This window comes from Falco biarmicus, chromosome 15, assembly GCF_023638135.1.
Source record: "Falco biarmicus isolate bFalBia1 chromosome 15, bFalBia1.pri, whole genome shotgun sequence".
NCBI classification, from domain to species: Eukaryota; Metazoa; Chordata; class Aves; order Falconiformes; family Falconidae; genus Falco; species Falco biarmicus.
Window position 1 is genome coordinate 2,836,320 of NC_079302.1, and position 25,504 is coordinate 2,861,823.

Sequence of the window (25,504 nt, forward strand, 5' to 3'; positions counted from 1 at the left end):
TTCTCAATGGGGCGCCGCGGCGGCTCAAACCCGCGGAACGTTCCACGGGGGCGGGGCCTGCCCCCGCCGCGCACCGCCGCGGCCGCCCATAGGCCACCGCCCCCCCCCTCAGGCCACGCCCACCGGATGGCGTAGCCGCCGCCGCGGCGTGGGGCGGGGCGGGGCAGGGCAGGGGGCGGTGCCCGCCCCCCCGCTGGGGGGGCCCGATCCCTGCGGGGGCGCAGGCGCCGTCCGCCGCCGGGGTCCCCAAAGCTTTGCGAATGTCCTCAGCCCCATTTTGGGGTGACACGCCCCCCCCGAGGGCCCCGGCCCCCTGCCTTGGGACCGGTGTCCCCCACACTTGGGGGTCCTGACACTGCCTTGGGGTCCCCAACCCTCATGCCTGTCCCCAAACCCTCATGCGTGTCCCCGACTCCCACTTGGCGTCCTCAAGCCTCCTTTGGTATGCCCAAGCTGCTTCCTTGGGACCCCAACCCCCTCTTGGGGTCCCCAACCCCTCTTGCATGTCCCCAACTCCCACTTGGGGTCCCCAAGCCTTCTTTGGGGTCCCCAGACCACTCCCATGGGACCCCAACCCCTCCATGGAGTCCCCAAGCCCTCCTGCATGTCCCTAACTCCCCCATTTGGATTCCCAACATGCTCGTTTGGCACTCCAGTCCTCTCTTGGGGTCCTCAAGCCCCTCCTTTGGAACTCCCAACCCCCCCTTTAGGGTCCTTAAGCCCCCTTTTGGGACCCCAACCCCTCCTTTGTTGTCCCCAAACCCTGCTTTGGGGTTCCAGTTGTCCTTTGCCCCTTCACACCCCTTCTGGAAGGTCCTAAGTTCCCACAGGGTCACCAATCCCCACTTCTGGGACCTCAGACCTCCCCACTGGGGTCCCACCCCCCACGTTGGAGGTCCTCAAGCCCTCCTGTGGGACCCTCAAACCCTTCTGAGGCCCCCCCCAAACATTTCTGTGGGGTCCCTGGGGCCTCTCTTTAGCATCCCAAATCCCTCTTATAATCCTGCTGGTTTGTAGATGGATGGTCCAAAAAGTCCCACCTGTGACTTCCAGAGTCACTGTGACCCTGGCTGGGGAGGACGGACAACGGGGGTGCTGGGATCCCCCCTCAGCACCACCCCAGCCGCATGAGCCCATCCTCGCCACGAGCATGCAGCCAGGTGGTGATTTTAGGGCTAATTGTGGGGTAACCAGGAGCTGCTTATATTTTGGGTCTGTGATGGGAATATTCTGTGAAAAATCACCATTTCTGTCACACCTGACCCTCAGCCGTGGCCAGTCTCAGCTCGGGGGGGGGGGGAGGGGGGCGCACGGTTACCGACACTGACAGTTGGTAGTCCCCAATTACTGATGCCATTTTTTGATCAGGGGGGGAGCGGGGGGCTGGTGGGCTGCAGGGACACAGCACGGCACAGCAGCTTGGCTGTGTCCCCTCTCCATCCATCTATCCCTTGACGTGGGGTGTGGTTTTTTTTTCTTTCCCCCTCTTTTTCTTTTTTTTAAAGGGTTTTTAATTAACTTCCTGTTCCAATGGTGGGATAATGAGTTTTAAGCAGCACATGATTCCAGTAAAGAGGTCAAGCCAGCAATGAGGATGTCAAAAGAAATTAAGTTAGGAATTAAGAAGAGTTCCAGGGGAGAAAAAAAACCACCAAACCATCGAGGGAGGGAGATGCTGCCAAGGACAAGGCTTTGCTCACCCCCCCGCTTGGCCGCCTGCCCCCCAAAAGGATCCTGACGGCGTTTTTCACCTCATTTGGCCCCGAGTCGCAGCCTTCCTGGAGACCATCACACCCCAGGGCAGGCAGCTCTGCTTCCAGAGCCTTCCGCTTCCCCACCACCGCTCACGGGTGTGCTGAGCTCCCTGCCACGGCTTCGCAGGGTCGGCCTCAAGGAGGCTTGAGTGGCCTCTGCTTTGCGTCAGCCGTGATGGGTGCTGGCTCCATTCGGGCCTGGGTGATGGGGAGCCGAAGCTTTTGGGGGGTCTCCATCCCTGCCGGCACAGCCGCGGGTGTTTTGGGGTCGGGGCAGTGCTGCAGAGCCAGCGGGTTCCTCCAGCACATGCGTGGCATCGCCCGCTGGCACCGCTCACAGCACCCAGGTTATTTACCTGGTGTGTTTGCCTACACTAAGACAATTAGACAAACCATCTAATTAAATGCAACACCATTAACTGCATGGACCTCGGGGGCTCGGCGGGAGCGGACACACACAGGGTGCCCAAATTTCCTCTCCCCAGAATGCAGCAGGGGGGCGTTGGCTATTCCCAGCTCTTTGTGCTAGCAGCAGCAGTGGCAGCATCCCTCGAGGGACCAGTGGGACAGACCCCAGCCACTGTCACACCCTCGGGGGGCTGCAGCTCGCCCTTGCTGTAAGAAGCCAAAAAAGCCTGGATGGAGCCATGGGGTGCTGAACACCGGCATGCAGCCCTGCCCCGGGAAGGGGGGCCCAGCTACAGGGAGGAAACAGGTTGCAGTCCTTCCCTGCGCACATTCCTTGCCAGTGTCCTTTTAATTAGCTTTTTGGCACCATCCCAAAGCCTCTTAGATCCCCCTAGGCCTGAGAATTTGCAGTCACATCAAACAACGCTGGGCCAAGGGCCGGATCCCCAGCGTGGGGACGTCCCATCTCCCTGCCCCATCATCCCGCGCATCCCACCCCGGCGTGCGGGGGACCCATGGGTGCCCCTGCATGGGGACAACCAGCATGGTGCCGGTGACAGCGGCATGTCTGGGTGTTTCCCCTCCTCTGCCTCCGATCCCGTTGTGTTTGCAGAGAGATTGTTATAGGGTAACAGAATAAATAGCGTGTTTTCCCGAGGAGTGAATTACACGCCTGCAGAGCAGAGATAATGTGCAAGCAGCCGTTTCCCCCATTGTGAGCGAGGTGACATCTTTTTATGGAGCTGTGTACATTTGTATTAGTGCCAATTAATCTGGGGTGATATTATTAGAGACGCAGGGAGAGGAGGTGTCGGCGGAGGAATGTAAATGGGAAAAGCTAAGGCACTGCCTCGGCCATATTTCACGAGCAAGGGGTGGGTGGCAGAGATGCTGGGTGCTGCGCTGAGCACCCTGAGGGGGTCTGGGTGCTAGCGGGACCACAGGCTGCCCAGCTGGTGGCATTACCTACTGGCACAGCTCCACTGGGGCTGTAGAAACAGCTCTTTCCAGATGCAAAAAGTCATGTTTTAAGGGTTTTTTTTTTGCTTTTGTCCCAAGAGGGAGGAATGGCATCTTGGTGCCCCTGACCATGGGTAGGCCCTGCCACCCACCCAGCAGAACCTGGCCCTGGGTGCCACTTGTCACCTGTTTGTGGCTCAGCCCCAGGCAGCTGCTGGAAGCCCAGGGTCCTCTGTGGCTTAGGCACGGCTTGGGCACGGCTTGGGCATGGCTTGGGCATGGTTTAGGCATGTCCCTCCGCTGCTTGGGCATGGCTTGGGCATGTCCTGTGCAGAGATGTTGCTGCAGGGCTCCCCAGAGCTGCAGTGGCAGTGCAGAGGTCTTTGAGTTAAAACAAATGATACAAAATGATGCTGGATGCTACTGAAACCCAGTGGGAATGTGCGGGTGAGCAGCTCTCGTGCCCCACATTCAAGGCTGGGATTTCTCAGTGCTTATTTCCTTCTCCCCATCAATCTCCCACTATAGGGGTGATGCTCTAACTCACAAAAGGACCGATCCCCTCGTTCCTGGGGGCTGAGCTGCAAAACTGGGCTGCAGCTTGAGGGGCATTGCTGCTGGCAGGATAGGAGTCCCTGGGCAGGTGCGTCACTCCTGCATTATCTCCCCAGTTCCCCCATCCCCACACCCTGCAGCCACCCAGGCTCAGGGCTCCCCTGCCTGAAGGCAATTCAGCTTCAGGGATGCAAGAGCCTGCGGGTGCCTGTGGTCCCTGCCACGCACATACGACCAGAGGGATGTGAGCACCAGGGTTCCAATTCCTGCTGTGCATGGAACGGCCAGATTTGACTCAAAAGCAAGAAAAAAAATAATAAATCTTTAGCCCCTGCTAGCAGCATGACAACCATGGTGGATCCCGTTATCCTCCAGGCTTTCTGGAGAGGCTTAAAGCACCTCCAGCTCGGAAACTTGGGTGTGCAGCTGAGCAGAAGGGCTGGCTGGATTTGAGGGGGCTTGAAGAGCGAACAGCAGCTTGAGGAAAATTTAGGGTGGTGGCAAGAAGCCAAGAAATCCCCTAAGGGGCTCTGTGCAATGCCAGGCACCCTCCACTCAGACCCAGCCACCCTGCAACCCGCTGGGGTCAGCTACAGGATCATTCCTATCCGCCGAGGGTGTGGACTGGGGCTGCGGATGGTGCAGCCCACCCGTGCTTCCCAGTGGGGTGCAGCCCTGGGACCCCTGGGCATGCTGGGTCCAATGGGTGCCCCCCTGTGCCACCAGCACCCCCCAAGCAGCGAGTTAATCTGCAGCTGGGAGAAGCTGCCCAGCTTTGCCTTCCTTGCTGGAATTACGTTGACGGGGACCTGCAATCTTCCAAGTGACAAGCACTGCCGGATTAATGCGGGACTCAGCAAACCCAGGGGCTTTAGGGAGCTGAGGGGAGCTGATGGATGGGGGGGTCACCCACCCAGCTGGTGCTGAGACTGCGGGAGGGGGATGTGGGTGAAAGCAGGGGGGAGAGGATGGGGGACACACCCCCCCCCCCTCATTTAGAAGGGAAAGAGAAGAATTAAATATTTCAGCCTTCAGAGCTGCAGGGACAATGGTAGCATCTCCCCGGGGAGCAGTGTTCAACCAGGAGTGGTACCCAAGGCGAGCACCACTCGTGGCCCGTGCTGCAAAGTGGTGGGTGCTGATTTAGGACGGTGCCCCCCCACCCTGCCCAGGGCCCCGGGGATGGGTCCCATCCTTTGCAGCAAACCTGTGGCTCATTTCCAGGTGCCTGGCTTATGAAGCTGGAGGTGTGGGAGCGCTACAGTAACCACCAGGCATGAAATACTCCTCTGCCCCGTCGGCTTGCTGCCCTGGTGAAATATAGTAGAGGGAAAACATAAAAGTCCCATTTCCAGCTCCATAATATTTCCTGCCAAAACAAAGTAAAATGTGCTGCCTTAAATTTTCTGCAAAATTCTTTTGAGGTTATTTTTTTCCCTAAATTAAGCCATACTAATTATTTTCAGCCACTTTATCTCCACTCTGCAACACACCAGGAGGGTGCAGGCGGCAAGCATTTTAAGCCTCCATAAACAAAAGAGTAGTTTGGAAAATAATTCTATCAATTAATCAAATTAATCCTGCAGTTTTAGTTACAAGCCCCAAGTGGCAAGGATTCTAGCCTGCGGTTAGGAGCTATCTCTCATTGACAGCATTTAAATATTATGATTGCAACAGTAATTAAAGAATATAATATGCCCAGCTTTGTGTCAGCCTTCTACCTTCAGACCTCAGCACTGTGCTGGCAGAGGTCAGCTTGAGGACAAATTGATGATGACTAAACTTGGCCATCACCACCACCAATTGGTGATGAGCAAACCGCCCCATCGCTGTCACCAACTGATGATGACCAAACTGGGCCATCACCATCACGTTGGATTTTTTTTTCCCCCAGGACAAGACACTCAAGCCATGAGTAGGACTTGGCCAGGATGCAGGGAGGAAGAGGAGATGCACAATCACCTTCACCATTGAGAAGCTCCACGGCTTTGCAAATGACTGAAAGGTGACAGCAGCCCCACCAACGTTCTCCCACAGCCACTGTCCACAGGACACCACGATGGCGCACAGAGCATCCGAGCATCCAGCTGTCAATCAGAAACATCATCATTCGGTCAGAGATGTGCGTGGGAGGAGGGGACCGTGGGGGTATGGGACAAAACCAGGGAGGAACATCCCACAAACATCACGCAGACAGGGAATTTCTGTGAAAATATTGGAATATATTTGAAAAGATTAATCATGTATGATTTTACAGTACCACCCCATATTTTCATCTCATACTTTATTTAACAATATTAAAGAGGCACTTTAAAAGCACACATACAACATCATAAAACGGCGTTTCCTGCTCTCTCTGCTTCTCTGACAAAATATCAAAATAAAAACTTTTGACAGAACACATTGCACCCAAGGTAAATTACCTACAATATTTTTATACAATACAAAGAATTGTAAAGATACATATTAACAGAATAAAGCCTCTTTTTTTTCCTTTTAAATCTAAAACAAAACAAAAAATAATTGCAGGACAGACGCAAAGTACTCTGACTGTTCATATCACATCAGTGCATTACTTCACCTCCTTGACTTGGGAGTATTTCAATAGTATTTTAATTATCCTCCATGTCCTTGTTTGCACCTGAGATTTCTTTCCGGATTCAAAAGTTCGGTTGTATAACGCGCTTGTTTAATGTGACGTAACCTTTTTGTCACTATGGAGTACCAGCATACAGGATTTTTTTCCTCTAAAGTTGGATTTTTTAAAATTTTTTTTCCTGCTTTGTTTTCTTTTACAGGTAACGGCTACTTCCTAACGGTTCCCTTTTATTTTTCAATCAAGGAAGTCTGTATTCACATTACAAAAGAAGAATAGCACCAGTAACTGCATAGTAAAAAGCGGATACCTATATAGCCACTAACTCAATACAGTAAGATAGTTTAGAAGTGATACTGTTGAGGGCACTCGGACAGTACCGGTTTGGTGCGGTAAGTTGGCACAGTTTTGTCGTTGCGCAAAAATTCCCCTCACAAACAAAAAGAAAACACACGCACGCACACACCCCCACCCCACCCCACCCAAAATATCAGAGTTTGTCACAAGTGTCAAGGTGCAGTTTGCTCGCGGTGGCGGCTCTCCTCTGGTTACATCGTCCACAGTGGTCACAGAGCGGCAGCATCCTCTGAAGGGCTCGGGCAGCCCCAGCAGCCCCAGAGCTGGTTCGTTATTCTCTTGACGATGTAGAAACAAATTCATAGGGATGGCTGTCAAAATATAGGACACTTGATTCTTAATTTAATTTTTTTTTCTCCCCTAATTGTATCATCTCTTAGGCCAGCTCCCAATTAAATGAATTGTACGGGATTATTTGTGCAAAATCTTCAAAAAAAAAATTTGCTTTCTACAGTGTACTGCACCTTATGAATAAGACGTCTACGGAATGAAGTTCATCTCTTCAAGTACTTTGTACAAAGATAACACAGACACAGACTCAAAAGGGTCTGAGATTTGCAAGTATCCTTATAACCTCAGCACTTCTGCAATAAAGCAATTGCTCTCGACGATTCAGTCTGCCCAAAGCGATTACAATTTCAGTTCATGAAAATCATCAGCAACATCAAAGTTCTAGCATTTGCATGATAAATCAGGTGAATTAAAGTAGATTAGTAGACACAAAGCAAACTATTTCACAGAGGCTGCAGTGCAAGTTCATTTAAGCTAGACAGAGAAATCATGCTACACAAACGAATTTAATGCTTTGATAATTTTTCCCTTGCAAACCCCATGAAAGCAGCTGAGGATCACCATAAGTCACTTCCATAAATTATTCTGAAGTATCTCTTCTTAAAGGAATTTTAAAGCTAGTTAATTTTTGCCCAAAGAGTTGGCTTAGCAGGTTGTTCTGGGACTCGGCGGTGCGGTAGCTGGATGAGCCGGCCGGCTTGGCACCGCGGGCAGCACGCGGGCTGTGCAAGGAGCCGTGCGGGGACGGCACCGGCCCCTTGGCCAACACTTGGTGGAGGCTCTTCCCCAGAATGGCCTTTCTGCGTTTCATGTCCCCGTTGGCATGATGGAGCTCCCCCTTCTTCTGATTGTAAGTGTCCAGGACCATCTTCTTCAGCTGGGAGCCTGTTTTGGGCTTGGGTACCAGTTTGTTGCAGTGTGCCTCCCTCCTCCCAGGGGAGAGGGCAGAAGCTTCGGCGTTGCTCCAGCCGGCGCCTTTGAGGTCGCTGGTGCTCTCACTCCTTGCCGGGCATGGGGTCCGGGCTTTTTTCTTTTTCCCATCTCCCTCCATGTTCTCCCGGGAGCCGGAGCTGCCCCGGTGGCTCAAGGACTTGTGCTCTTTCCTCCTCTTAGGGTGAAACTTGCCGGCGGCTTTGCTCGGCTCCACGTGGCTGTGTCTCATGGTGTTGCTGGACGCCTCGCCTTGGGGCTGGTGGCCAGTGGATTTGCTTGGGTTGCCACCTTGCTCCTTGGTGTCAGTGCTACTGTCCTTGGCCTCAGGCACGGCTTTCTCCCTCCCCGAGATGGGTTGCTGAGCCTCCTCTGCACTGCCATCAGGGCTGCCCATGCCAGGGGCAGCCTCACTGCTGGGCTGGCCACCTGCGGTCTTCTTCTGTGGGACCGAATCTTTGGCAGCCCCGTTCAGGGTGGGCGATGCCGTCCTGTCCTTCAGGGGCAGGGGGTGGTGTGCAGCTTCTGGAGATGCGGCCTTAGAGGCACCTTCACAAGAAGAGGCATCGCTGGCATTGGGGCTGCCCCATCTATGGGTCTCCTTGGCTGATGGAACCTCTGCCTGTGGGGAAGGAAGCTCTGAGACCTTCTTGGCAAGCTGGAGAAATGGGATCCCATTCACGGCATCGCTGGCTGCACTGGGATTTTCCAGGACACCCACTATATATTCATCTTTGTTGCCTACGATTGCTCTTTTATGGGCGTCGGTGTAGCCACGTTTCTCAGTCAGGTGTGGAGGAGAGAGTTTTTGGTCTGTGGCCTGGTTACAAGCCAACCCAGCAAGGTCAATGGTAAACTCAGGCGAGTCCAAGAAAGGAAGTGGTTTCCCATCAAATGCTCCTTTCTCCAGCTCTTCGATAGACAGGGCAGCGATATGGCCAAGCTCTGGGCTGCTCGCCGCAGCCTGTGGCAACGACAGGGAGAGGCAGGGTGGCGGAGGCAGGGCATCAAACTGGGATTTCTCCATCTCTGCCAGGAGGTCGGAGAAGTCACCCACCAAGTCTTCTGTTTTCACAGGGGGTTGGGGTGCTCCCGGGTCACTGGGAGTTGCAGGGAAGGAGGCGGTGGGAGCCTGCAGGCTGGGGCTTGCAGCCTCTGCTAGCTGAAGGTCACTAGTGTGGTCCAGGTGGACCGGCGAGCTGCATGGGAGCGAGCTGCTGTGGTGAACAACCTTCCTCTTCTTGCTCGGTGGCATGCCCTCCCGGAGAGAGCCGTCCTCTTTCACCTTCTCCCTGCTCTCCCTAGAGGCAATGCCAGGCCTCATGACCCCTCTGAATTTGAAAGTCTTGTTGCTTCCTGCCAGGTGCTTCTCCATGTGCCGGTCGTACTGCTCTTTCTTGGAGAAGGTGTAGTTGCACATGCTGCAGATGAAGGACTTCTTGATAACGTGCATGACATCTGCACAGAGCTCGCAGGCATACAGGGTGGTGTGCTTGATCTCCTGCTCCTCCACTATGCCATGCTCCTGGCTGAGGTGGTTTCGCAGCTCCTTTGTTTCCTGGTAGAACATGGGACACTTGTGGCACAAGTAAATCTTCTGTAAACTGTGCACGACTAAGTGCCGCTGGAGCTTGAAGGGTTTGGGAAACTGTTTGCCACAGTGATGACAGTCCCTGGAAGGGTCCTTGCAGTCTGGGTGCATGGGGACAGATTTCGGGGTGCCTTCGCTTTTCGCTTTGTGCTCTGGAGACGGACTGGTGGATGCTTTAGAGGAGCTGGGTGCAGGTGGCTTCACCTTGACGTTGCTTTCCAAGGGGTCTTTCATTGCCTTGGCCTCCTGCTCGAGAGGCAGCTCCTTGGGGCTCTTGTTCTCTCTGCTAAACACATGCTTGCTGCTAGGGTTGGCGTGCCGGGAGGACCTGCTGGGCTTCCGATACATGATGGTGTTGAGGAAGTGGGTGACAGCAGCATTGTCCTCACCAAAGCAGGCTGGCAGGCCCATCACGGACTTCTGCGCTTGCCCCTTGCGAGCGAACTGGGTGGCGTGCTCCCGGAGATGCTCGTTGTACATCCAGACATCAGAGATCTCCTTTAGGCACATCCCGCAAGCCCACAGACCTGCTTTGTTTTTGGCGTGCTTCTCCTTCAGGTGGTCCCTCAGCTGCTCCCGGGAGCTGAATTTGCGCTGGACACACATGTAGCAGGTAGGTGGAGGGGAAGGGTTATGGGAGAGCTTGTGGAAGTCCAGCTCCCCCAATGTCAGGAACCACTGGAAGCAGACTTTGCATTTGTACTGCTTGTCTTTGGTCTTGATGGTTAGCTCACTGCGGTTTTTCCCCAGTTTCCCATCTTCTAGCTTACTTCTGTGCTTGCTGTGCTGGCCCGGCTTCGGCTTATAGCTCACAGCATTGTCCTCCTCCTGGCCAGGAAGGTCTTCACAAGGGCTGAAGAAGCACACGTCTCTCATTTTCAGCTTTGCATTCAGCATCTCGATGTCGATGGTATGAAACTCAGGAGAGTCTGAGTCTTCATTAGCCTTGCCATCGTAGGGCTCCTCCGCCAGCTCAGGGGGCTCAGAGCTTGCTTCTCTGAGTGAGTGCTCATCCTCAAGGTCCATCAGAGGCTCAAACATGTCCTCAGCAGAGAGGCTTTCTCCCTCCTTCTCCAGACTCCCCCAGATGTTCAAGCTGGGGATGTTGTCCACCTGGCTGCTTTGGCACAGGAAGGTTAGCATGTTGTCTTCCAGGTCAATGTCCTCCTTCCCTTGGTCAATCTCGCAGCCCGATCTCAGCGCAATGCTTCTAGATCCACTGGGAGCGGCATCTCCGCTCTTTGCCTTGCTGCCGTGACACATGTTGAGCATTAAGGCATCGTCAACAGAGATGGTTTCGTATTCGCAGGGGTCCTTGGTGACACAGAAGGAGCTGTTTTCACCGAGGTCAGAAGCTAATCGGATCGTGAAGAGGTCGACAGCACCCGCTGGCTGGAGGTTTACCTCAGTGATGGGCTTGGGTTTCTTGCTGCGCTTCCCATACACCCGTGTGCACTTTCTCCGGACAAACTGGTCGTCCCGGGGGAACAGCTGGGAGAATGTGGAGTCATCATCAAACAAGCTCTGGAAGTCTGAGACGGCCGTGCTCTCCATGCAATGCTCTCTGCCTGGTGGCATGTCTGCCTTCACCCATTGCTTTGGCTCTGCAGGAGGAGGGCTGGTCCCTGCCGTGGTCTGCAGAGTGCCTTGCCCAGGAACATTTTGAGTGGCTGCTGAATGACATGTCTCCAGCGGCAGACCGCCTTCGGCAGGAGCCGTAGGACCCTGCGGGGCATCACTCCCGTTCCCAGAACCACTGCCTGCCCCTGGACTGTCTCCTGTCTCAGCATCCACCTCCTCTGCGCCATCAGTACCACAATGCTGCTCTTTGCCTACCTTGCCCAATCCCTTTGCCACTTGCTTCACAAACCCGCTAACCCACTGTTTGCAATCCTGTGTGTCTTCCACTCTGTTTGGATCTTCCACCTCCCCAGGACAGGCGACTGTGCTCGCCACTGACCCTGACCCCTTGCTGACCATCTCCTTTGAAGACACCATCCTGTCACCCAGATCCTCTGCAAGTTCAGCTGCACAAGAGGACTGTTTAGCTTTTTGAGAGTGCTGGGTTGAGTTGGACCTATTTTGCTCCTCTGTGGAGATGCAACCACCTGGCTCATGCAAGCCCTCTGCGATCCTGGGCAGACCAGAGCTGAGGACAGCAGGGGGAGGACCTGTGCTCTTCTCCAGCTCACATGGACCATCGGGCTCAGTTCTGCTGGGAAACACCTTTGCTTTCCTTCGTCTCGCTTTTCTGTTTAGCTTCTTTTCAGAATTGCTGTTCACCTCTCCGGGACCTTTGCTTTGGCTCCTTCTGCCCTTTTCTCCCTTCCTGGCTTGCTGTCCTGTGTCCAGCTTCCCAGCTGCTGCCTTGCCTGCTCCCCTTGTCTCCAAGCGCGGTCCCTTTGCCTTCATCTCCCTCTGGAGAACACGTGTGTGGTGCAACTCCTGGGACATCTCGAAGGAGATCACACTGAGGTCACTGAGCACTCTGCTGACCACTTCTTGCATCTGCGTGCTGGGCTCTTTCTCCAGTTCTGGGCATATTTTCTGGGAGACGTGTTCAATGTTGGGGGTCAGCATCTGTGAGCTGCAGGTTTTGTCTTTGACTGATGTCTTCAGGCTCCTTGTGGGCACCTTTTGGGCTGCTTTTGATGTCTTGTCTGTAGGAATCAAAGCAGACCTGGGAGTCTTGCTGGGCTGTGGTACGCCACTGCTCTTCACCTGGTGCTTGACAGCTTTGTGCCTGGTCAGGCCAGGTTTGGACCGAAAAGTAGCTGAACAAATGTCACAGGTCACCGGGAGCCCATTTGGCTTCTTTTCATTGTGAAGTTCAGTTTGGGAAGGGTTTGGAGTACTGTCAGGCGTGTTGCCCTCTCCTTGGCCCATACTGTTTAACACACAACTCTCAGCTTCTCCAGCCCTATTGCTTTTGGGCTTCTCCCCTTTTAAACTCTTTCCTACATTCTCTGTGGTTTTGGAAAGATCAGGTCCCACCTCTGCTGCCTCTGAAAACTTGTGACCATTTAAGTCATCAGGACCAAGATCTTCAGTCCCTGTAAGACCTCTGTTGACACTAGCTGGCACCTGCTGAACAGCAGAACCATTGCACAAAGCCTCTGGTTCACTTTGATGCACATTTCCATCCTCAGAGCAGCTTTCAAGCCTGTTCTCTTGGTTCAGGTTCACCTCTCTTTCTCTGATCGGCAGAAGACCCGTTGTGGTCTGGGCTGGGTAATTTTGGGTTTCTGGAGGAATGGAGTTGATGACTGTATCTGTGATAGTGCACACTTGGTTTTCTTTAAAATGAGAACTTGACAGCCCAGCGCCGGTGCTTTCGGGTACCTCTTTCCCAACACCCTTCTGGTCAAAAGGTGTTGAGCAGGGAAGAGAGCAGCCCTTCCCGTGTGGTTGCTGGGCACCATCCATCTCCAAGGCAGAGCCCACCAGACGATCAGTGTGCAGCAGAGCACAGGGTCTTGCTGTCCCTTCTCTTTCAGGTGATCCATAGTTACCGTCGGGGAGGTGATGGTGACCATCCTCGACCGTCTCCATTGCCACGGCCCCACAGTGATGCAGTAAGGGAGGAAAGGTGGGTGCCCTTTTCCATGTCCCTTGCTCTACCGGGCTCACGGAGGGGTGATGGACACGATGGCTGTTGGCCTCAGGAGGACACCTCTTCATGGTGAATGAACTTGATGCATTAAGCAGGGACACACCATATTTCTTCTGACCTGAGAGCTGAGTGCCAAAGCTGGGGACCTCTCCTCCCTCAGCCCCACCGCTTTGCAAACATTTAGGGTGAGAAAAATTGGCTGGCAAGGGCAGGTTGGCTGGAGATTCGCCTGTGTAATGACAGCCATTGAGGGACTTCTTGCCATTTCCTTCTCTGGGAACCTTTGCAATGATTGTGCTGGCTTTTGTCTCCTGCACCAAGTGGTGGTCCTGGTGGGGATCCTCCTTGGAGGGCCTGGGGGAGCTGGTGGGACTTGCGGGAGCACTGCGCCGGGGCTGTGCTCCCTGCCCCACCTGAATCCTTTCCAGCCTCTCTGCTGCTGCACTGCCCAGTGTTTCTTCCTCGAGCAAACTATGGCTTAAATGCGATTGCTCATGTTTTTTAAATGCCAAGGTTGCTTTGGTTTTATCTTGCTCTGGCTCTTCCATGAGCTGATAGGCTTTCTTTCCTTGCCCTGGCAGTGGGGTCACCTCTATGTTTTCGAGTGGCAAGAGGTCATTACGCTCTTGGGAAACACCATCTGCACGGATATTAATGTCATTCAGTTCCGCGTGTTCATTTGCTAAGTGCTGCAGCTCCGTTACATTATTTTGCAGCTCTGGCTTCACGAGCGTGGATTGTTTTGCATGGTAAGAGCCGACTGCACTGAATGACTCCAGCTGCTCACATCCACCAGAGAAAAGCACGGCCTCTTCTGCTGGGGCAGCGGTGTTTTCCATGTTGCCTCCAATGAGGACATCCCCCTCTCCTTGGTCAGGGCAGTATGTCCGACTTTCCCCCTCCATGGCACCACCACTCTCCTCTTTCTGCTCCGGCTGGATGCAGGTGGTGGCAGAGGGGTGGCTGGGGGCAAGCAGCATGGGGAAGCACGGCATCAACAGCTCCTCTTCGTTGCTCTTTACTGTTCGGGCAACGAAGAGCTGCAGCTGCTGCAGAGGGTTGGCAGCTGTCTCCTGGGGTGCCAACACCTTCTGGGAGCTGCAGTCGCTCTCCTTGGGCAGACTCAGCATATCGAACAGGAGCACTTTCTGCTTGCTGGCTTTGTCACTGGCTCCAGGGGCTGGATAGGTGGTGGGGCTCTTCCTCTCCTCCGTTTCTTCTGTCAACGCAGACCCATCACCATCCCCTTTGAAGTCCTCGGCACTTTTTGCCATTTTGGGTGACTCGGGCCTGCTTAAGGGTCTTTCTTCTGTATCTGGGACCTCTTTGATGTGAGGCGAAAAGGTGAGATCCAAGCCCGGAGTGGGACCCTGCTGAAACCCAAATTCAGGTTTACAGTTTGGAAGATGGGCATCAAACTTCTCCAGCTCTGCAGCACCAGTGAAGCTTTCATCTGCTTTCCCCGGCACAGGGAAGCTCTCGGCACTGCACTGGTGTGGCAGGGATGGCAGGGGATCTTTGGTCACTTCTGCTGCCTCCAGGATCTTGGGGAACACGGAGTTGGTGACAGCGGGAGGGCTTTTTGTCATGGGCTCTGTGTAGACGGGAGCCTCTGTTTGGTCTGGTGTGCGTGAGCCAGGCAGACTTTTGGAGGAAGACCCATTTTCCATCTTTCCGGGGTCACTTTCCTTGGTGGCCATGGCTCCTCGGAGCTGCTCACTGTTGTCCTTGGAGCAGAAACGGTTTGCAGCGAGCGGGGCCGGCGTGCATATCCCTGCCTCCAGCGACCCCAGCTCCACCGGGCATGGCCAGGGCTCCCTGGGTCTCTCATAGTCCCCACGGGTGCTCGCAATGGCTGGCTTCTCACCTCCCAGCCTCTCCCCAATGCAGAGGCTTGAACTGCCCAGCTCATCTGCCAAAAACAGTCCTTTCTCATGGCCTGTCTCTTGCTCGACTGGCAGTGGTGGGAACTGCTCAGCCGCCTGTCCTTGCAGATGGGCAGCAACGTCTTGCTCGGGTTTCTGAAGGGCAACGGATGCCTCATTATCCAGCTTGCTGGTTTGCAGTTGATTTTCCAGCTCTGTGACTAATCGCTTGATCTCCAGCTCATCATCTGATATGTTGTTCATAAAAGTCACGTTATAATCTGTTATCCTGTCTGGTAGTGGCAGGGAAAGTTGGCTGGTAGGGACAGGTCCTTCCTCAGGGAATTTCTTGGCTAGTGGCTTCTCCACTGAAAGGCTCTGGAACTGAGTCATGTCTTCTGGCAGCATTGGAGCCACCTCCTCCATGAGGGACCAGTCTTTCTCCGGCATGAACGGTGGATACGGTTGCTCAAATGGCAGTGGCTTGCTGGGGGGATTGCCAGGACAGGTGAATGTTGTCACATAACCATCCTTGCTCGCAGAAACAGTCTCGTACAGTGGTGGATCAAACTCGGTGACAGGAAGCTCTCCAAATATTGAAGAGGAATCAAAGCTGAGAGGGGAGGAGACCTTGCCCTGCGGCGTTTCTGCAGCGTACGGGGAGATGCTGGCATGCTTCTGCTCGAAGGAGCTGGCATTGATGTCATCCCGGCATAAGTACATGTCATCCATGTGTGAGGAGCCCAAGGCTGGGGGCTTTGAGAAAAGGTTGTCATTGTAGTGACTGGGGGGGCCTTTGGGATCGAAAAAGGAGTTGTCACTGCTGACATATGTATCTGGTGCCTTGGCAGTGAGCATCATCCCCACTGCATCCCCCCTGTACGGGGCAACCGGTGTGGGGTAGTCCTTCCGACCGTCACACAGCCCGTGTGCCTTCAAGTATTTGATGCCCGCTTCCGCATAGGCGGCACTCACGCTGCCAGGACTAGCTTCGTTATCGCCGTGGGATGTAGGAATTAGCTCTTCTGCATGGTACTTCAGCCCGTCGCTCGTGAAGGGGGAAAACTGATGCCTCTGGTTGACCATGGTGAGCTTGGGTGAGTCCTGAGACTCCAAGGTGGGTTCTCCTGCCTCCCCCATGTGATCTGCTGCTTCTTTGGGCTCTTCTACCCCCTCCTTACAGGAGACCCCAGCGGGGCTCCTGCCCGGGGCGGCCGTGCTGGGCAGCTGCCTTTCCTGGGGCTGCGGTAACAGTTCCTCCTTTCCACAGTCCATCACAGCAACATCTCGTTCAGTACTCGGACATGTCCTGGAGCCTGCTAGCAAAGGTCTGGCTGAGCCAAACCGCCTGCTCCCCCTGGGAAAGTCCTCTTTGCTCTTCTGGCTCTTTTTTGGACTCCTGTCTTCGGGAAGGCTGAGTGGAGTCCTTGGTGCATGTGCCGGGCTGCCCAACCGCCTCCTCCTCTGCGTGCCTCCCTTCTCGCTGCCCGAGCCGGCGCCATCAGTGTGGGGTGGGCTGGTGCCCATCTCGTTGGGCATGCTACTGCTGTGGTTGCTGCCAGTAGATGACTGGCTGCTTCGTCTTCGGACTCTGGAAGCACAATCCTCTTTCGTGGCATCCTCCTGGCTCGGGACCCCCCCATGCTCCAGTGTATCCCTTTTCTGACTGTCCCTTTTCCGGCTGTAGCTCCAGGCTGGGTCTTTCTCTTTGACTCTCTCACTTCTTCCTGGGCGTTTCTTACTGAAGTTGCATTTGGTCCTCCCGATGAATCCCGTGCCACGCTTCTTCCTCCCCCGGAGCTTGCTGCGCTCTGCCCTATCGTCATCCGAGTCGGAGACATAGTCGTACTCCTGAAACTTGCCCTCCTTGGCAGCTGGCATCAGCCTCTCGGTGACCTGGGGGCACTGTGCCTGCTTGCTGCTCTTCGCTTGCAGTTTGTGCAGCTTGTTCTTCTGCTGTACGATCTTGTGAATGAGCTCCTTGCTCCACGTGCCACTTCGGGGCTTCCGCTTCTTCATGTCCTTCATGGAGAACCGGGGTGGCTTGGAGCTCTTGGTGGCAATGCCTGGTCCCACCTCACCCTTCACCGGAGGCTCCTGGCTGAACTTCCTAGGATGCTTTTGGCTGGAGGTGGACTTGGAGGAGGTGGTGGACGCTGGGACGCTATTCTTCCTGCCCGCCCGCAGCCTGGCTGTCCTCTCTGCTCCTGCTGCCCCGGGATCTGGCTCCTGGGCTGCCAACCTCTGCGCTGCCCTCCGCTTGTGAAGGTGCTGCTTTCCTGCCCCTCTCTTTGCCTGCTCCGCACCCGGGTGGCCATCTTCATAAAAATGGCCAGCCTTGGGCTGGCCCACTGCCTTCTCTTCTGCTGTTTCCTGCTTTGATTTGCTCTCCGAGGCCAGGGCTTCCTTCGCCTTGTGGGACATCCCACCACCGGCTGCCTTCATCCCCGTCAGCTCCTCATCAGCAAACACATCTATGAAGCTGCTGTCTATCTCTGGGTTATCTGACTGGTATCCCATGCCGTTGAGAGCTTCGGTGATCAAGCTGTCCAGCTTGGCATCATCGATGTCCAGGTCCGAGGCAGTGAGCGGCAGGGAGCTGGTGGTGAGGCCATTGAAGAGACCGCCCTTCAGAGCATCTTCCTTGCCCTCGCTTTTGCTTTCCCCATCCAGCAAGAAGTCATCGCTCTTGTTTAATGCCAACAAATGCGCCTGGTGGTCTGGAGAGAGCCCCAGGCTGGGGGGTTTGGGGGGCTCTGGGGGGAGTGTCTTCCGCCCCTCGGCTGCCCGGGGAGCATCCTTGCCCTCTCCCTGTAGAGTGGGATGGGAGGCGCAGAACTGGCGGTGCTGCAGGAAGGAGGAGAGGTTGCTGTAGTTCTGGTCGCACTGCTTGCAGGTCAGGAGCACGTCCAGCTGGTCCAGGCTGGCGCTGCTGAGGGAGCTGGCCAGTAAGTGATGGGAAGAGTATGGTGGTGGAGGCTGCTCCCCGTCCAGCCCATCCGAGCATCCTTTGGCCACCTCCACGCCAGGTTTGTGGAATGGGCTCGCCGGGGTGCATTTCAGGAGGTTGTCATCTTTCAGGGCATCAGGAGGGAAGTGGAAGGACTTGATGGAGTCTGTGGGGTGGTAATGAAGTGAGCTGTTGCTCAGGATGTCAGAGGGGTGGAAGGTTTTGTTGCTGTCCTTGGGATGGCAGGGGTGCTGGAAGAAGGGAGAGGGGGTCAGCGCTCCGGACATCTGGCTGTCTTCGAAGCTGGGGTTGAGCGGGCTGCTGGACATGGGGGAGAGCGATGAGCAAGTGCTGCCGCAGGTGGGGTTCGGGACAGGGGATGGCAGCGGGGACTCACAAGGGGAGGCAGCTACCAAGGCCGATGGAGGCAGGACCAGCGCTGAGCCTGACGAGCTCCTTGAGGGAGGAGGAGGAGGACCTACTTGACCCATGCTGTAGAAGAGGGTTTTGCTTCTTGAGTCACAGGCAGGAGACCCCGGCTCCTTCCCACTCTCAAAAGAGAAAGCGCCCGTTGAGTTGGGGTCTCCCCTCTGGACCCCAAGGCTCTCTCCCGACAAGAGCTTTTTGCCGTGATACCCTGGAGAGTTACTTACAGGGGGCCCTTTTGGGGCTTTTGTGCTCCCCTGCCACTCTGACGTGCCCAGCGGGAAGGGGAGCTTCTGGCTGGTGATCTGTCTTGACAGCTCTAGCCTGTTTTGACCCGGCATTGCAGAAGTAAGGTGTACTTGCTGCCAAGGTATCCTGGCATTTTTCTGCCTGTGCTGCCTCTGCTCGGGGCCAGACTGGCACTCGAATGAGAACTGGTTTCCAACAGGGTTTGAATAAGGTGCTGAATTCTGGTCCATGGGAGAAAACGCCTTAGCGGCACCTTCCCAAGCTTGCACAAGCCTGGGGTGGGTGGGTGCCGTAGTGGGAATGCTTGTCTCGAAAGGCACGGATCCTGTGCTGGCACTGCCCGCGGGAGAACTGCAATAGGCTTTGCTCTGAAAGTGCACTTGGGAGAGAGAGTTTGGTGGCATGTTCCTTCTCAGAGGGCTGCTCTGGGCCAGCAGCTGCGGGCTGGGGACACTGTCTTTCGCTGAGGCTTGCCTCTTACCGACTGGCTTTGGCATACTAGACGAGTGTAAACTAGACAGAAAAACAGCTTGGTTTTCTTGGAAAGTGCTTGGGTTTTGGTCGATAGCACCAGATGACGAGAGAGCACCATTGGGGTCAGCGGGATGCTCGCTCCTGCCCTTGCAGCACGGCAGAGGGCCGTGGTGCGGGGCTGGCGGCGGCAGCGGGTGCAGAAACGGCGGCGGTGGTGGTGGAGGGGGCAAGCCATACAGCCTGCCCTCGGGGGACACGCTCTCGTAGGAGCTGCTGCTCAGTGCCTCCTCTTGCCACTCTCTGGAGGACGAGTGGAAGGCGAAGGTGCCGTGAGCCAGCTGGCCGGTGGCAAGCCCAACGTCCAGGTACTCCTGGCTCCCCGCATCGCTGCGGTACGGCTCCTTCCCCGCATCATGCAGCAGCTGGAAGGGGTACTGGCAAGGCAAAGCCCCCAGACCGTGGGCGCTGGCTTTGCCACCCTCAGGGAAAGAGCTGGGCTTCTGCACCGAGATCCCGTAGCTAGCACCGGCAAAGCTCTTCTCCGGGGAAGGCCAGGAGTCAGTCCTGTTCGCCTGAAACTCTAAATAATGTAGCTGCCCGTTGGTGCCAGGGCTCTTGAGGGGGATGCTGGCAGCGGGGGGCTGCCCTCTGGGGCCGTGGGAGGGGGTGGGCTGTGAGGTATAGTTGGCGGAGGTACGGCCAGCAGCAGCATCAGGGAAGCAGCGGCTGAAGCCAAGGTCTTCTTGCCGGAGCTCAGCCTCGCGCTGGGGGATGCTGGGCACGTGGAAGCGGTAGCTGCCAGCCACAGGGCTGCAGTTTGCCTCTGGCTTCTTTGGGGGGGTCACCTTCTGCTGGGGGTAGGCGATGCCAATGGTGGGGTTCGGCCGGGCGCCGGTGATGCTGAGCCGGTAGAGCTGGTGGTGGCCCCGCTCCCCCTTCCCCGAGCGCCGGCCGCGTTCGCGGGCTCGACCCTTTCCTGGGGGGGACTGGGGGCTGCCCTTGACCTCTCCCCAGGTGCTCTCATTGCCGAACTTGGGTTTGCAGTGGAGGGATTTGAAGTCGATCTTCCCTGCTTGCTGTGGCCGGATCACGGCTTCCCGCTGGCTGTGGGGCTCCTTGTCCTTGGGGCCGGGGAAGGGGGACGTGCCCTCCCCGCCGAGCACCCTCCCATCCTTCTCCCCGCAACCTTCAAAGCCAAAGTCCTTGTCGGGGTCTTTGGGGCTGGCCTCAGTATCCCCAATGGTGTAAACATGCTGGGTCTCTCCAGTCATGATACCGAGGGGGAGGGAAAGGCTAGAAAGCCCCGGTTTCCCGTCCTGCTGCGAGCTGCCGTCCCTCCGTCACGGGCATGGTCCTCCTCTGGTGGGCACCTGGGCGGCGAGAGGGGCAGCGGCTCCCCGGGGCCGGGGCGGCGCGGGGTCCCAAGCGCCGGTGGGGCTCTGCCGCATCGTTTCAGACCTGCAGAGGGGAAAAGGGAGAGAAAGGGCGGCCGTCAGCTGGGGAGGGGGACAGCGGAGGGAGGGGGATAGAGTTTGGCCCCTTTTCTTGGCGCTGCAGTGAGGAGGGGGATGGAGCAACGGGCAGTGTGACACACATACAACCCCCCCCGCCCCCACCCCAGCAGCTTCGGGGTGAAGCCCTCCAGCTTTTGGCTCTTCAAAGGATGCTCGGAGCATTGCACCTTTGGCAAAAGCTGCTGAGGGAGGCACTTTTTTCCTCCGGGGAAGCTATTTCTGGGTTACTTCTTCGCAACATAAGCAGAAAAAGATGACAGAAGAGCTCCACCTACGGATTAGCGGGAAGGGCTGTCGGGCCAGGCTGGGAACGGCTCCCTGTCCCCATGTCCCTGTGTCCCTATGGTCCCATGTCCCAGCTCCCGCGGCCAGAGGGGTGCTGAGGTCAGGCTGTGCAGCAACAGGCTTTTGCTCTACCACAACTCCCCCCACACCGCATCCCTTCGACCAAGCCACTGCTCTGAAATGCAAGCCCTTTCCCCAGGGAAAGGACTTGAGCTTCTGCTGCCTCTGCCTTAACTTCAACATCCCCAGCCCCCCCCCCCAAACTACCCCCGCAATTTTAGGCACCGTTAAGTAGGTAAAACCGTAAAAACTGAGTCCTGAATTTACCAGTTGATTTTACAGCTCAGGGACCTCAGGGCATTAGACATGAAGCACAAGTCAAGCGCAGCCTTTTAAAAGGTACCACCAGGATTTTAGCCCCAGACACAGGCTATATTAAAAAAAGAGTAAACCTCTGTTTTAAAGAGTCTCTTTAAAAAAGTCTGTTGGAAACAGAAAGGGTTTCTTTTTCCTCCCTCACTAGAAATGCTTCCTTACTGTCTGCTGCAGGGGGCAAAGGCATGATACTGCTGGGATCTGGGAAGGGGGGTGACCTGGCTGCAAAGCAGTGTGAAATTCAGCATATTAGTCTAATCCTGGGAGTAATTCTAGCAGCTCCCCAGCCCCATTTGGGGACCACCTCACACTGCACAGCCTCACCATCCCTGCCCAGCAGCGATCTGAGCAGAAAATGAGAATTTCTGCAAGAAAAGGGGAGTGACCTGCATCTTTCCAGGGTCTCTGCAGCGTGCACGGCTCATCTCTCCATTCAGAGCTGATGCTTTGCATGCGCACAGAAGCTGGGGTGCGCACCTAGTGCTCTGCGATGCTGTACAGTGCATATGCATTAATAATATTATCGCGTATATATCGAGATAGCAGAGGCACGCGTATATATCGAGATAGCAGTGGGTGCATCCCCACCACTCCTTCTGCAAAGATGCTGCAAGACTTTGCAGGGAGGGGCAGGCAATGCTGCGGGGGGCGCTCCCTGGGGTCCCCTCTCTGGTTTGAGCTGCCAGGCTTGAATTCCTCCACAATTTCACACCCCGCTAAGTGAAATGAATCCTGGGCTGATACGGCCGGACCCTATCGTGCTCGCTCCCCGCGTGCCGGCCAAAGCTCACACACGGCCCTTTGGCATGCAAGGGTTTTGCTTGCAAAACAATGCACCACTTATGCCTCTTCCAGCCACAACTGCAAAGCCTGTTTGCTGCTGTTTAAATTTGCAAAGGCTCCTTGCCAAGATAAAATACTCAAGGCCAGCGCTCGCTACATTATCACAGTCAGTGCTCTTTCAGCCACATAAAGGAGCCTTTTTTAATTTTTTTTTTTTTTTTTTTGTAAGGAAAGGCTCGTTTGTGTATCCGTAAAGCTGCAGGATTTGCATGGTGAGGGCTGGGGATTGCTGGTGCATTAGTGCGAGTGCCAGGGGAAACAAACACTGAAGCTCCCTGCGCTGGCAGAGTGCTGGAGATGGGGAACACAGAGCCGGTGGCACACAGGACCATCCTGCTGATGCAGGGGATCTATGTGCCATGCTGGAATGCCTGGTGCTGGTGGCAGAGCCTGGGCAGGAGGTGGGCATGAATTTATTCCCTGTGAATGATAGACAGTACATGGGAATGAGGGCAAGGTGTAAATTAGGGTTTTGTTCCCCAAAACCCTGAGGTTTGTCTCCATGCTGGGGCTTGGGGGTCCCTGTCCCTGCGTTGGGGTCCCTCCCGCTGGCTGCGGCCATGGTCCATCACCATCTGCACACCCAGAATCGGGCCCTGATGGCTCCGAAGCCCTGGGAGCAGCACGGGGAGGAAATCTGGGGCCTCTTGTGAGGCTCAGCCCCTGCTGCTCCCGATCGGGCGTTCGATAAGGAGGGCTGGGTGTGTTGATTTAAAGTGATATTCCTCAGGCAGCTGCCTGCATCCATCACCAGAGGGTTTACGGACCCAGCCCAGACATAGCCCACCCCTTGCAGAATGGGAAACCCAAAATAAAATGAAAATAGGGACTATTGAATCTTTTTTTTTTTTTACAGGCTCTCAGCCCGCTCCTTAGTCTGACCACGGGACCAGCTCCTCTTTGGGTTACCTCTGGTACCGCTTCTTGGGTTTTAATGTTTCAGCTCCTGAAAGAGGAGGTGGAAAGGGATGAGACAGGGGCAAAGGAAGATTATGCTTTAAAAAAAGAAGCACGTGATATTTATTACCAGGCTGCTGGCCACAGGGAGAGTGATCCCCACCTGCAACTGTGTGCCCTGTTGGGTGTTCAGCCCTTTCCTCATCCCTGGAGCATCCTCCCACACCAGGGCTCACATGGGGCCAGCTACAGCCTCCTGCTGTGGCTCAGGGACACAGGGACAAGCTGAGCAGTGACGGCAGGAGCCTGGCAGGCGAGGCAGAGCGCAGTCTGCTGCTCTGCGGGGCAGGTCCCATCCTGCCGGGAGCCCCAACGTGCCAGACGGGTTGTGATTCACCACCCCAGCTTTCTGGCACCCCGAGCCAAGTGGTTCAGCTTTTCATGCCTTGAGAGCTGGTTGTGCCCGAGGAGCCGAGCCGAGGGTCCCCTGGGGCTGCCTGTGCTCCCTGAGCTCCTCAGCAGTTATTCCTGCAGGGCTGTCCCAGCACACATGTCCCGAGGGACCGCATCACCCCCAGCCCTGAGATCATCTCCTTCCCAAGAGAGAAGAGCCCTGAATCCCACTAGCGGGATGCTGATGCACCTCAGCCAGGACCCTGTATGGGGTCCACACCATGAAGACCGAGGGGACCACAACGTCCCCACTGTGGGCAGGGCAGCAGCAGGTGAAACGTCTCCCCAGAGCAAAACCCTGCTCTGGTGGAAACAGCAGTGAGGGGAGAAAATGGTCGTGTGAACAGCAAAAAACCCACACCACCCAACAAGAAAACCCCACCAGCTGCTGAAGCAAAGGAGGAAGATAGGGTTGAGACGGCAGCACTGCTCACGGAGCGACAGGCTCAGCCCTGCCTGGGCTCAGCGGAGCATCACTCCAGGCAGAAGGCAGAACTCCTTCCCTTCGGTGGGGAGCGGAGGATAGCCTTGCTGGGGCACTCGGCAGAGCCGGGTTCAGCGCTCGGCTCGGCCTCTCCCTTGCATGACCTTGGGTAAGTCAGTTAATCACGGTGACTCAGCCCTCCATCTGTAAATCAGGCGCGATAATGCTTCCCCTCGCCTATCTGCTCTTTGTATCGTCTATTGAGATTAGCAAGGCAGGGACTGTTCTTGCTGTTTGTATGTACAGTGCCCTGTCTAGCGAAGCCCGGATGGGGCTGGGAGATGTGCAGGGCTGGCTTATTATAAGGGGCTCTGGTTGGGTTGGGGGTCTCGGGGCTGTGGCTCCAGCTGGGGTTCAGCATGGGTAGGCTCACAGGCTGCCGCTGCAAGGTGAATGAAAAACCATCCCATGATGGGGCTGCTGTTATCTGGGTGGGTATCGCGGCTGGACGCACTGCGGGCTCGCAACAGCAGCTCAGCGACGGGCACGGGAGTGGGTGGAAGGAAAAAAAATCAATATGCTGGTTGCATGGCACCAGCCAGGCAAACACCTTTCGCTACGGCTGGCAGGAGATGGGGGGGGGGGGGGCATGTGGGGGTCCCACAAAGAAACTCCCTGGCTCTATGGGCTTTTACTGGCTCTATGAGACACGGGGATGCCTCTAAACATGCTTTGGGTTTTTTTCCCCAAAAAGGGGTGTTTAACCACTGCCTAAAGGATTTAAATCCTACCCAGGTGGGTTGATCTTACCCAGCGTGGCTCTGGTTGGGGCTGTGAAAAATCCCTTCCCCTTGCAAACCGGCCCCTTCTCAAAACCCATGGCCTCTTTACACTTTGTCTCTCATGGCTGGGTTGCTGCGGGGCCAGGAAAGCAGCCGGGGAGGTCCCCGAGCATCCCTGCAGCTGGGGCTTGGGGGGGTCAGGGGCATCCCCTGAGCTTGTCTGGGATGAGGAGGAGAGTGTCTGGCTCCCAAAAATAGCATCCGACCCTGTGCTGTCAGCTGGCCCATACCTTGGCACCCTCCGCCGCTCAGCTACTGCCGGGACTCACTTTCACCTCCCATGAAATATGAATTTCTTGGCTGCAAAGGAAAGAGAAAAATATGTCAGGAATCTCTGTTTGGCTTGGCTGCCAGCACTGCGGCACATGGGGAGCGCTCAGCTGCCAAAAGGAGGGGTTTCCACCCCAAAATGCTCTGTCATGGCCACCCCCAGCTGGGTCCCCCTGGGTGGGTGGCTTTGGCCAGGTGTGTGGTCATAGGGTGCTGTGGGAGTGAGGAAACCGGGGCATGGATGGAGATGGGGTCCTGCCTCCCCCTCTCCTGCATCCCAGCTCCATCCCCTGCATCCCAGCTGCTGAGTCCTGCAGACCCCATGCTTTGCAGGGGCTCATTGCAACCGCGGTCAGGATATGGCCCAAGAGGCAGGAAACAGCCTCATCGGTGGGAGGAGGAGGAGGAGGAAGGGGAGACTGAGGACAGCCAAAGCCACAGCCCTGGGCACGCTCAGGGTACTGGCCAGCCTCCGGCAGGTGCTGAGCACCATGGCAGGGCAGCCGCCAGCCTGCTGCCAGCCAGGCCTCATCCTGCACCCTGCACCCAGCATGAGCCCAGGTGCCGCCCATGCCAGCCCTG

General features: G+C 55.9%; 1 protein-coding gene across 1 annotated transcript; it reads right to left on the reverse strand.

The window, feature by feature from the left end:
- Positions 1-4,702: 4,702 nt before the first annotated feature.
- ZNF469 (zinc finger protein 469) lies at positions 4,703-25,168 on the reverse strand. The gene is made up of 2 exons (XM_056361046.1): positions 24,883-25,168; positions 4,703-20,477 (listed from the first exon to the last, which is right to left on the reverse strand). Exon 2 carries the CDS (start codon positions 20,288-20,290, stop codon positions 7,502-7,504), a length of 12,789 nt encoding a protein of 4,262 aa, XP_056217021.1. The 5' UTR covers positions 20,291-20,477; positions 24,883-25,168; the 3' UTR covers positions 4,703-7,501.
- Positions 25,169-25,504: the final 336 nt, after the last annotated feature.